Consider the following 13373-nt stretch of genomic DNA (forward strand, 5'->3'; position numbering starts at 1 on the left):
GAAAGGTTGCTCCAAATCTAAGACTCATACTCCCTCGCACCCTTCCCCACGCTGGGTATTTCCCCGCGGAATGGCAAAGTGGTGTGTGCACAGCTCAAAGCGACAAACGCACATTGATACAATCACAAAGTTGGTAGTGAGAGGCAAATAGAGATAACGGGCAATAAAACTGCACCCTCGCTGTGGCCCGGCTGACTAGCAGCAAAATGAACAGCAAATGGTTTGGTAGTTTCAGATTCCGGCGCACACGCAACTATTCGTTCGGGAAAGCGACTGCTAGCGTAAGCAAGCCGGGTAAACAGTGCGCACTTCGTACTCTTACCATTCACACCTTTCGCAGCCGTACACAGCAACGGGGCCGCGCCGATCATCCCAAGCCTTCTTTTGCGTGCATCCACGTGCACCCATGTGCATGCTGGTGGTCTGATGAAGTAGGAAGAGCAAAATATGCAGAGAGTAAAAATCCGGGTAAAATGTTGGGGGTGCACATATTACACGAGTAAATACGATATTTTATGATGGCAACAACAGGTATAGTGATATTCTTGCTTGATGTAATGTGCAGCTTTCTTGTGCAACTCATTGAACCTTTCATGTCTACTGCTGCCAAAATCTGTAAGGATTAATATATTCTCTTTTAAACAAAGTGGCTTTCTACTGAATAAAGAAGTTGGATTTGGACCTTGGAGATTGAAGATTGAATGTGTGTTATCACTTGCTAACAATGAACAAAGTTACGTTGGGGCTTTGGGTGCCTTATATATGGCCTTGGTTTTTGTTTCGACAGTGAGTGGCAGTTTAGGTAGTAACAGTAATAGGGTTACGTGTTAAGTTCCTTTGCTGAACCTGCTTAGCGTTGTATTTTACTGCGTGATGAAATCTGTAATCAGTGTTACTAGTTTTTTTTTTAAGTGTTCCAAGATAGTTATCTGTAAAAAGTGGACATTATCATAGTCTTGGAGTCTAATAACATTAGACCTTTCTTTACGGCTTGGATGAAAGCAGTATTGGCATTCAGATTTGAGTTGACATTTTATAATATCATCTCTCGTGCCCATTTGGGTGTAGTGTAAAAAAGCAGCAAGCATTGCAGCTCGAGGTATGATCACTGAGACAAGTGCTATTGTCACGCATGAGTCGCATGTGGCTCATGTACCCATTTAGGTATGTGAGATGATAAGTGCTGGATGATAAATGCTCCCAGGTTTTTTCTGTAGACCCCAAGGAACTTTTTTTGTCAATGTAGTTTTGTTGGACCCCTAAGATTAGAAGTTGTGACCTTAAACTTTATCACTTTACAGTTTCCACACTGCATGCAAAATTGGGGCATTAAATTTGATTGCGACAAAGTAAATTAATAGTCCTGAAATGGCTGAAATGAACTTTCTAACCCAGGACACTCAAACTCCACTAATCAAAAAATGTTTTTTTTTTTGGTCATTTGTACTGGATATCTTTCTGGTGGGAAAATAAATGGTGTTACTGCTGCCACTGCACCACATAAGCATTCATGCACCATGTGATTTTTGTATTCTGTAGCTTTGCATGAAATTAAATTTGCAGTAATGACAGCCAAGATACAGTCCTTGACAACTGCAGCAGTACGTTTGATAGCTCCATGATGTTGTGAAACTGTCTTTGCAGGTGGCTTATAAAAATAATGGCGAAATAGTTGCAGCAATAACCACTTCAGCAGAACAGTGCAGCCTCAAAGGAAAAATGGAAGGCATTCCCCAAGCTGCATGGCTGAAAAAAAAAAATGTTCTAACCACTGCCAGCCTAGGGTCATATATCTCTACTGCCTCAGCTAGCAAGGACACTGACACCAGGGTAGTGTGAGGTTGAAACAGTAGACAACACAAAGTTTAAGCTTTGTTATATTGCATGTGTTAATGGGATCGCCTATGATGGAGCCAAAATCTTGCTGGGAACTTTTTTGGCTTTATGAGGATTATCCGAAGCATCAAGATTAGGCTAGTAGTATTAAACATAATTAGAGGAACATGAAGTTAAAGTTCTGCTATAATTTAGGAGCCATGTGCATGCCCATAAAAATTGTGCTGAAGCATGCTTTAAGTGCCTTCTTCAGGGGTCACAGCCCAACTACATGCTTTGATAAACTCAACATCGCAACATCTGATTGGCAAGAATGTTCAAGAGAAGAAAATTTAAGACTTAGTCTGCCGCCGCGGTGGCTCAGTAGTTATGGCACTCGGCTGCTGACCCAAAAGATGCGGGTTTGATTCCAGCTGCTGCAGCCGAATTTCGATAGAGGGTAAATTCTAGGGGCCCGTGTACTGTGTGATGTCAGTACATGTTAAAGAACCCCAGGTGGTCGAAATTTCCGGAGCCCTTTACTACGGCGTCCCTCATAGCCTGAGTTGCATTCAAATGTTAAACCCCCATAAACCATAAACCAACTAAGACTTAGTCACTTGAAAAAGTACTCTGTTTTAATCTTGCAGGCAACTATAGTGTAATTATTTCATGACAACTGCTTGGTCCTGTGACATCTGGCTCTCTCAGCTGCTAATGGTTGACTTTTCAAACTGGTCAGTAGTGAAATGTTCAATTCAGGATTGCTTTGTAACCAAAGTGTCCCAAATTGGGAGGGCTATTACAAGCCAGTTTGACTGATATTTAACAGATGGGTTAAAACTAGCCACTATTATGAGTGTTGTCTGGTTTCTTTTCTTTTTTAGCACTGGGAAGGTTCTCCGAAGCAATTGTCGAATATCTGAGCAACATTGAGAAAGCACCAGATCCATCAGTGCAAAAGGCCAGCTTTGCTACTGAAATTGTCAGCGCATTTGACTTCCTTTTGGCAAACTGGCTACTGGCTAGAGAAGCAAAGGTTTGTTGCAAGTTTCCCTACCTCCCAAAAGTTTGTTGCTATCTCCTTCTCTCAGGAAACATGCATTATGAGTGTTAGATACTATGTAAATAAATTAGTCAGCAGGCCTAGAGTACTGTTCATGGAGCTTGTACAAATTGATGCTAGGGTTTACTTTTTGTCATGGTTTTAGCTTGATGTGTTTTGTTTAGTCGTAAAAATTTTTGTTCTCTAAAAGCTTGCCTCACTGGCTCTGCCTGTACTATCGCAATGGAAAGAAACGCAAACAACGCGAATTTCTTTTCATCGCGCTTTTATCTTGATGGTGCGAAAAAGACAAAGTCGCCCTGGAATGTATCATGGATGACTCTAGTGTGTTTTTGATATTACCGAAGTAAAAGTGTGGTGAAAAAAAAATGTGAATAGCGGAGTGCCTAGGCTCCGCTCTGTTCGAATTTCTTTCCATCGCCCGAGTACTTCTGTGCAGCTAATTTCTTACATTAAATTAAAGAAATAGGTGCAACATTGGACTGCTAATGGGCATATGCAATTCCAAGTAGCTGTTTAGCTTCTGAAAACAATTTTTGTGTGTGTGTTTTCTTGTATTTTTAGGTTCGAGCCGAGTCTGCTGTGACACTTGGCTACATGGCGCAGCTTTTGAGTAAGCCAAAGCTGGAAGAGCATCTGCCAAAACTTCTTCTATCTCTGGTTGTACTGCATCGAAAACAACATGACTGCTTTTCTGTCAGTAAGGTAAAAAATTTTACTAATAAAGATTACCTTTATGGGAACATTGTAAAGGTAGTCGACCTCTGTTAATTTGACGTATGAAAAAGAAAGAGGATTATGGTATTTATGGTATTTAGGCTACGATGGTGTAGACACGTAAGAAAACAGAACTTGACACCTCCTTAATACGGTTGAGATTAGTGCTTTGGGTAAGCGTTTAGCTCTATAGTGGAGACCATGGTGCAGTGAAGCCAGGGCAGTGCTCAGAAAGTGACATGCTGTGCGAAATCCCAAAAATGTGCTGCACAAACGATGGTAGGCATGGTAGGTTTTTAACAATGAAAGGAAAAACTCAAAGAATGAAGCAGTCATCCATGGCTAAGGTGCTTTTAATCTAATTTAGCCATGCTCAAAAGCAGGGATGGACTTCAAGGAGGAGGGAGGGGTGTTTCCCTCTTCTGAGCGAGAAATTTTTCATAGGAAAACCATGCTGAAGCCCATTTTTTCAGAAAGAAAAACGTTAAAAAAACCGATCATTAAAATGAGTCTGCCAGCTCCCCTCTCAACACGCCCCCTCCAAGGGTGACCCATAAATCCACCCCTGCTCGGCAGTCCTAACAGGTGCCTGCTTGTACTTCAGTGTGGAAAGAAAAAAATCTTGTTACCTCAAACTTATGCTGCAGGTTACTGAATGGAACAGAATCACTGATGCATGGATGACGCGTGCAATCAGTTATGCTAGAGGTATTAAAATACTATAATATTTTTTAGAAGTTGCACAGCCTGTGCCTTTAAACAGTTCATGTGAACTGAGCACACTTCAGGCACCTTTGTATTGCACGTGCAGACGAACACAAAGGAGAAGCAACACCAGCAGAGTTTGGAAGGCTGGAGGGAAGTCTATGAGAATTGAGTGAGTGAATATTGAAGGGAGAAACTGAGCATACAGTGAGCTCGGAAGCTCTGAGGCAATGTGTGTCTACACCTTCTATTAGTTAATGGGCCTCATTAGTTACACCTCTCCATCTGCTCACAGGCTGACCGAGACTAAACCACGTTTGTTTTTTTGGGGGGTAAATCCACCCACTGACCCTAGCACTTACAGTAGCTGCCAATATGCTTTGAATACTATTTGAGGTCAGATGCTTTCGAGGTGCTCGTGGGCTGTCAAAGCCGCTGGGACATTGATCAAGCAACCTCTGTAGCAGTTAGCAGATGAGAGAGGCAAGAAGTGCAGACAGCCATTGTTAGATAATGCTGTTCTGTGTGACATTTGATCTCTTATGTAATACACATGCCGATTCCATCTGGTTTATGTTAATGTCTGACTTCTACATGTCTTTTGGCAGTTCTTGTGGTGCCTATTTGGGTACGTTGTTTTTTTTTGTTGTTGTTGTTGTTTTACCTCCTAAGAGCACAAATTTTGGCTTATGCTACTTTCTTTCTAGCATTTGCTTTCACTTTAGATGATGGTGGAAGCAAGTAGTGCTTAAATCAGATTAAAAAAACAAGCACATGCACTGAACTGATCGAGGAGTTCAGCGCCTTAGCTGTCCATCCTTTCTTGAGAGTGGCTGTGAATTCCAGCACAGATTGCTAATTTAGCTCTCGTGCATATGTGAGCACTGAGTCCACAGTATGCACCATTGTCCATGTATAAAGCACGATCATGCAAGTATAAGCCTGTCAGTACACTCTGCAGTATGGGGAAGTGCACATGCTTCAGAGAATGCTGAAAAGGTTGCAAGCAGCGCACACATCCTGACACGTTTTATCTGACACAATCTTTGAGTGCAAAGCTTCTTAGCTTGGGTCATTAAACAATGCCATGCCAACACCCATGGCCATGCACTAAGATTACCACCTTTCACTTCATTGCATGTGCTTGATGGTGAGCCTGTAGCATAGCTGGGGTACGCAGCTGAAATGTCCCCTAGTGGCAGCATGTTTTCTACATTCTCTGTCAGCGACAGTGACAGCTACTGTAGAACCAGCTACAAACGTGTTTGAATTTATGTTGCTGTTATTGGCGGAGAGCATATGGTCGAATTAAAGCAGCATGCTAACTAGTGTGCAGGCAATAGGCCTTCAGTTAGGGAAAGCACTTACACCCTTTCTACAGACTGTGAACAGATATTCAAACATGTAAAATTCTATGTGCGTGCAGTAGATTGAGTCATTTAATGTTTCTGTGGTCATGTTTACTCTTCAATGAATTGAAGGTAGCAGTTTTGGTGTGCAGCTTTATAGTACTCATTCATTGCAGCATTTTCCAAGTTACAAAGTGTGCAGAGGTGATATTGTTGTGGTGCAGAATATAGTGCCAGTATGAAGGTCTCCCTCATGCGTCATGACATATGCAGTTAGTATTTACAGTGGCATTAGTAAGCTTCCGTGTGTGCCAAGGAAACGGCATTTTAAGTGATTTAATCCAAATAATTCTCAGGGTATTTTTTTATTACAAGTAGTAACATTAAGAAAGTGTTCCCTCTTTCTTCACGTGTACAGTAAAATCTTGTTAATTTGACCTTAAAGGGACTGAAATAAAGATTAGAATTATCTGTAAGTTTGAATTATCAAATGACCCTAAAAACCCAACAAGAACCACTTGCATCACGGTAAATTTATTTGATGAAGGACTGGGCAATCATTGCTTGATTTTGAGATTAGAACGGTGTGACAATGACTATTTTTAGCAGTGAAGCTCTACCGCTACTATGTTGCGACCTCATAAGCGACAGCGTCGCATGTGAGGAGGTTTCACTGCACACAGTGCAAATAGCATGTGACAAGCTCGCAATTTTGACGCACTGGAAGCACGGTAGAACCACGTGGACAGAAACACTCAGCAGCGCCCAAGGGGCAAGAAAAGAAATGGCGATAGAAAAGACTAGTGAGACGCGCTAATCGGCGCTTAAAGACGTGCTTAGCTGGGCTCGGTTGGTTGGCTGATGCGAGCTGGCTTGAAGCTCAGAAAAGCGAAATCGAAACTATGCGGTGTGACTGTTCTTTTTACTGCAGTAAGCACATAACACTGATGTTTAGCAACAAATGTGACCACGCCATTCCAGCTGCCATATCACATCTGTGCTTTTGTGTCAGGGTGGAGCTCTACCCCTGCTGTTGCCACATCTGACGTCACTGGTGTTGCTGCTCTATAACTGCAAATGCTTGTGATGGAAAACTGGCATCTTCAAGCTATTGTTGCTTGAATGTTTCCTTGTGATTCAGAGCATCAATGTTTTATCTCTTCACAACCATATTAGCAAGTACTGTAAGCAGACAAGCTGATGACAAGGTACAGGAATTACATAAGATATGTTTACCCTCCTCATTGGTTGAAGAGATCTGTAGCTTTCACAGCACTTCAAGCTGGTTATGAGGTGGAGTACAGGTATCATCAGCTCCATGTAATGGCCCTTATATACTGAAAACCTTTTCATTCCAAAATGAGAGGTATGAAGATTTGTATGGATTTTTTTAAGCACCTCCCAAAGAATGCTTGCCTCTTCATAGAGCAGAATGTACTAAGGGCCATACACTTGCATTAGTATCTCATTTCGTATGAAAATTTTAAATTAAGATAGCAGCTAGTGCAAGTAAGCATGCGTGAAACCAGCCATCTGCACAATCGCAGCGGAAGCGCATCCCGAAATATGACCTGTTAAAGTCCGCATTTTAATAGTCTGCATAGTATAAAATTTTAACGTTTAGACATGTATAGCGGTTGGACTGCATTCTGGAAAATATGCTAGTACTTTCTTTTTTCTATCTAAGCAGTTCCACATGTGTTGTGCATTTTTTTTTTTCTTTTAAGGGGTTGTGCCTAGTTTTAGAAGCAGCCACTGAGCACAAATGCCAGGCACTGGAGCAGCATCTGGATGCCATAAACAACTCACTCTTTGTACCGGTGAGGACTTAACTATTTGCTCTTTTTCATTGTGTGCAATTTGCATATGTGATTCTCTGTCTCCTTATGCAACTGGGATATAATTTTTTTCTGAAGAATCTATGAGTTCACTTAGAGGTGTGTACTGTGGTAATAGATGACATGTGTGTTTAATAAGAAGACTGAAATTACTGTGAAACTAATTTCTGAAAACTGAAGCAAATTCTTTCCATGTATTGTGCAGGTTTGCAGCCCACCAGACTACACAGAACCCGCAAGTGTTCGAAACTACAACGAAAGCCTGCGCTGTTTTACTGTTATAGGTAGGGAATTGCGATGTTTGCTTGTGATCACAAGTATATTGTGCAAACTTGAATTTCTAGCTTTACATTGATCAGATTTTTCTTTTATTGATATGTTTTAAAAGGCTGAAGTTATTAATTTATAGCCTCAAGGACTTGACTGATCTTGCTTATATGGTTTCTGGGTACGTTTTTCATTTCACCAAATTTCATTTATTACAAACTGGTCACACTCTTGTGACACCACTCTTTTGTGTGTACAAACACGGAATGGTGGCATGCCTGACATGTAATCTTTTTCTTTTTGCCTATTTTCGCTACCTCAACGCGAAGAATGCTGTCTTGTTTTTGTATAGTTGGGCTGCTCATCTGATCAGCTTAATGATGCTCTGTTATCTTTGTGCTGTTTGTTTTCTTTTGAACACAAGCCACCTGCAGCCTCTAGGTGCCAGTGTAACAAAAAAAAGTCTGACGCATGTATGTAAAGTACATCCTCTGTGGCTTGTGTTCAGAAGAAAGGCCCTCGTGAAGCTGATTTTGCTTGGTGCTGCTATCTGAGCAGGTCTGGGGAAGGATTAATGAAAAAATGGGGAACTGTTTCAGCAAGTGCTCTTTCTGATGTCTACTTGAAGCTGTGCAGAGAGAACATTATATGAATGACAAGCCTGTGCCTTTGGCAACAACAGCATGGATGAGCAGCACCTCTGTCTATATGGGGCAAAGGTTGCATTCCAGTTCATCCTTATGAATGGCAGCATTGAACCTTGCAGAAATTGCAGCATACGTGCAAGAGGGTAAAAGCATTAAAGGGGCCTGGAAACACAATTTCAGTACAATAATTTTCCTGCTGGTTGCATAGAGTGAGTTACAGTGATGCTATTAGCATCGGTCGTACCGCATATATTCCGTTTTTTAATATTTTAATTAGCTCGCAAAAACAAATTCATGGTGCTGATGGTGTTTCCACACAGTGGCGGTTTTTAGCAGTGGATATGACATCATCGGGTGCTAGCTTTGTGGTTGGACAAACAGTAGATATACTTCAGCATCGTTGCATTTTGGCCGAGTTGGTTGTTCATAATGGATGAAAATTTTACGCTCATAACGAACATGGACAAGAATGGAGACACACACACGCGCAATCTTCAACTGCATTTTTATTGCAAGTGCAACATATATATATATATATATATATATATATATATATATATATATATATATATATATATATTGTTCCACACTCAGGCAAATGGAAAACAAATGGTAAAAAAACTTCAATATCTGCAATGCCACACGTGCTGAACACCGTACCTTTTGTGGAGGCATATGTTGCACTTGCAAGAAAAATGCATTTGAAGTTTTCTCCTGTGTGTTGTCTCCTTTCTCATCCATGTTTGTTATGGGCACAAAATTTCCATCCATTATTAAATATAATGCAAATTATGTTAATAAATCCAGATACGTTTTGTCATGTTTTGCGTTTTATATTAAATCAACAAAACCAACATGTTTGCCTTACGTAAAAACACTGCAAAGCAAGTAAAAAGAAATGAAAACACCACAAGAGGCTCCGGCTGTTGTTTGGCATCGAAGGACTTTGCACATCTCTGTACACATTTATGCCCTAGCATACCGCGATTATGGCTACTCTCTGTGCATCTGAAAAAGGCTTGTTGGAATCGATCTAATCAAGCCACTGCAATTTTACAAGCATTCGTTTCAGTTCCAAGGTAGGTCGCAAAGAAAAAAACCCATTTACCAGTTCAATACCATTTGTTGGTCGAGTTGGTGCTCAAGATAATCCATAACAGCGCGACAGACGGGACAGAGAAGAGAGGACACAACACACCGCTCTGTGTTGTGTCCTCTCTTCTCTGTCCCATCTGCGCTCTGTGTTGTGTCCTCTCTTTTCTGTCCCTTCTGTCGCGCTGGTATGGATTACCAGTGCACATTATCAGCTTGTGGAGGATCACCGGGCGGCAGCACCAGATGGTGCCACGTTCCTGTCAACAGCGCGCCCGTCTGCCGTGTCGGGACCAAGCAGTGCATACGCAGTGGCGGAGCACGGTACGCGGTAAGCGGTGGCAGTAGTGGTATGCGCTACACTAAATGTAGGAACATTTAGCAGAGTGTGCACCACACCGCGCCCTACGCACGTGCTGACTGGTCTCGATGCGGCAGGCTTGTGCGCTGTTGACGGGAACGTGGCGCCATCCATTTTTTTTTCTGAATGTATATGAGCTTCTGCTGTATAGCACAGGAGCTGCAAAGTTTTTCAGTATGTGCAATTTGGGACTGCAACCAAATATCAGTCTTGTATGATTGGGTGCGATGCCAGGTGCACAGCTTTCCTTTGAAACGTGATTTATTTTTGAATGAAATAAATATGTAATGTTGCAAAGCTTTGCATTTTCCTGCTCAGTGGTGCAGCTTGTCAGTGTTGCTTGCCGCTATTATCTGTGTGACATTGCCTCCACATGAGTGTGTGTTTCATGCAAATTTATGGTTAGTTTTGCATTTTTGGTGAGATCTTTCATTTGCCATGTTTGTCGTGGCTTGTGTGGTTTCATGTAAAGTTCACAACATGCTTCTCTTCTAATAAGGCTATGTAAGGGTTTTCATGTGGATTTTTGTATTCATTTCAGTAAATGCACACATGCAACAAATATTGAATTAGTGGTGTCTTTTTTTTCTGTCTTTTTGCTTGTCACCTTCACTTGTCCACCCAACTCCCATGAAGCCTTCAGCGCTGTGCAGGCAAACATGCTCTGGCACCAGGTGTTTGGCATGCTTTTTCGGAATTATTGCTGTAAGCTTTATCTTGTGGGCCAGCTTCCTATTCAAGCAGTATGCTCTTGCTTTAAGCTCTCTGGGAGGCAGGACGGTGGTTATAGAAATCCATATCATATCCAGTTCAACACTGCAAAAGGTTGCATAATAAGTTAAGTGGTCTAGACAGCAGGAACTCTGTTTGACTTTATTTATAGTGTCCTTTTTTCTGTATGAATTGCGGTAGCTATAGCAGGTTCTGGTTTTAATGGTCATTTGCTCTTGTGCTTTTTGTCCATTAAGCTACAATGTTTCCGGACAAGCTGACAGCCTTTCTACTGATGAAAGTGGAGAACGGCAATGAAAAAATGAGAATCGGAGCTTTGACAGTGCTAAAACACATTATCAACTCTGCTGGGACTTCTGAGCAAGGTGATCTCTCGTTTCTTGTTTGTCTGTGTTTTGCTGAGTTAATATTGGTTTATAGGTTGCTAAAAACAATCTATAAGAGAGCCAAGCGCCTGAATCATGCCAAGATCACCTTGGGTGTACTCAAATGGTTTGCGTTCAGCCAAGTTTTGACTAGACACTGGAAATCTGTGACACACTTGTGTCGAGTTCTAACTGGCCAAAGGAAGTAATAACTATTGTTGCTTTTGTATGTGAAGTCTTCCATATAAAAACAGGAATGAGGAGTTGAAGTTTCTTTTTGCAAGTTACTCATCTTTTGTGTGTGTGTGCGCATGCGTGAGAGAGAGAGAGGAGGAGAGTGTATTCTTGAGTGCAATTTTAAAAAGAGAATGCTTAAATGTAAAACACGTGTTCTCATATGATAAGTTGTACATTGGGAGTGTTGCACATGCTTGTGCCTTGGGCATGTTTTTATGTTTTTCCTTCTTGCTCACTCGAAACCCAGTAGGACAGAAAAACCCCCACAGAGTAATGGCTGTGTTGGAAATGTTTCTCATCATCATCATCATCATCATTATCAGCCTGACTACACCCACTGTAGGGCAAAGGCCTCTCCCATGTCTCTCCAATTAACCCTGTCCTTTGCCAGCTGCGCCCATCCTATGCCTGCAAACTTCCTAATCTCATCCGCCCACCTAACCTTCTGCCGCCCCCTGCTACGCTTGCCTTCTCTTGGAATCCACTCTGTTACCCTTAAGGACCAGCGGTTATCTTGCCTTCACAGTACATGCCCTGCCCAAGCCCATTTCTTCCTCTTGATTTCGACTAGGATGTCATTAACACGCGTTTTTTCCCTCACCCACTCTGCCCGCTTCCGGTCTCTTAACGTTACACCTATCATTTTCCTTTCCATGGCTCGCTGCGTTGTTCTTAACTTAAGCTGAACCCTTTTCGTTAGCCTCCACGTTTCTGCCCCGTAGGTGAGTACCGGTAAGATACCACTGTTGTACACTTTTCTCTTGAGGGATATTGGTAACCAGCTATTCATGATCTGAGAGAACTTGCCGTATGCGCTCCACCCCATTCTTATCCTTCTAGTTAATCCCCTCTCATGATCCGGATCAGCTGTCACTACCTGCCCTAAGTAGACGAATTTTACCACTTCCAGCACCTCATGGCCAATTGTGAACTGCTGTTCCCTTGGTAGACTGTTGAACGTTACTTTGGTTTTCTGCATGTTAATTTTTAGACCCACCGTACTGCTCTGTCTGTCTAACTCATTGATCATGATTTGCAGTTCATCTCCTGAGTGCCTCAGCAAGACAATGTCATCAGCGAATCGCAGATTATTTAGGTACTCTCCATTAACTCTTATCCCCAACTGTTCCCAATTCAGGCCTAGGAATACCTCTTGTAAACAGGCGGTGAATAGCACTGGCGAGATTGTGTGCCCTTGCCCGACGCCTTTCCTTATTGGAATTTTATTTCTGACTTTATGGCGTACTATGGTAGCTGTACAGTTTCTATATATGTCTTCCAGTATTTTGACATAAGGCTCATCTACACCCTGATTCCGCAATGCCTGTATGACTGCTGAGGTTTCAACTGAGTCAAATGCCGTCTCATAATCAATGAAGGCTATATATAGGGGTTGGTTGTATTCTGCGCATTTCTCTTTCATCTGACCTTGTAGGCAACGGACAGTAAGCTGATCGGTCTGTAATTTGTCAAGTCTTTGGCGTCCCCTTTCTTATGAATTAAGATAATGTTTGCATCCTTCCAAGCTTCTGGTACGGTCGAGGTCATAAGACATTGCGTGTACAAGATGGCTAGTTTTTCTAGCAGAATCTCCCCTCCGTCTTTCAACAGATCTTCTGTTACCTGATCCTCACCAGCTGCTTTTCCCCTTTGCGTTCCTCCTAAGCCTTTATTTCCTCTTTCATCACTGGAGGGATGACTCATTGCTGTGCGCTACTGTCTCCATCATTAATGTTTTGATTGCATTGGCTTCTGTATAGATTTATGTAGAACTCTTTGCCTACCTTAACTATCTTATCCATTTTGCTAATGACATTGCCCTCCTTGTCAATGCATACATCCGGTTTTTACCTATGCCTAGTTTCCTCTTCACCGCTTTTAGGCTACCTCCATTCTTTAAAGCATGCTTGATTCTCACCATATTAAACTTCCTTATTTCGACTACCTTGCACTTATTTATTAACTTCGATACCTCTGTCAGTTCTATTCTGTCGGTAGGGTTAGACACCCTCATGCTTTGGCGTTTCTTAATCAGATCTTTCGTCACCTGAAGTAGCTTTCCGGTATCCTGTCAAACTGTCCTACTGCCTACTTGTACTGTGCACTCTGTAATGATGGCTGCCAGATTATCGTTTATTGTACAAACATCAAGATCGTCTTCTTCAGTCAAAGCTGAATATCT

The 13373-nt window shown here is 41.9% G+C and overlaps 1 protein-coding gene across 1 annotated transcript in view; it reads left to right on the forward strand.

The window, feature by feature from the left end:
- Nucleotides 1-13373, forward strand: part of c11.1 (maestro heat like repeat family protein c11.1) — a 103144-nt gene that overhangs the window by 18830 nt on the left and 70941 nt on the right. Inside the window, 5 exon segments of the mRNA XM_077647974.1 lie at nucleotides 2703-2854; nucleotides 3446-3586; nucleotides 7380-7472; nucleotides 7696-7774; nucleotides 10826-10954. Coding sequence (XP_077504100.1) covers nucleotides 2703-2854; nucleotides 3446-3586; nucleotides 7380-7472; nucleotides 7696-7774; nucleotides 10826-10954 — 594 coding nt within the window.

The sequence above is a fragment of the Amblyomma americanum genome, chromosome 1 (genome assembly GCF_052857255.1).
Source record: "Amblyomma americanum isolate KBUSLIRL-KWMA chromosome 1, ASM5285725v1, whole genome shotgun sequence".
Lineage (NCBI taxonomy): Eukaryota > Metazoa > Arthropoda > Arachnida > Ixodida > Ixodidae > Amblyomma > Amblyomma americanum.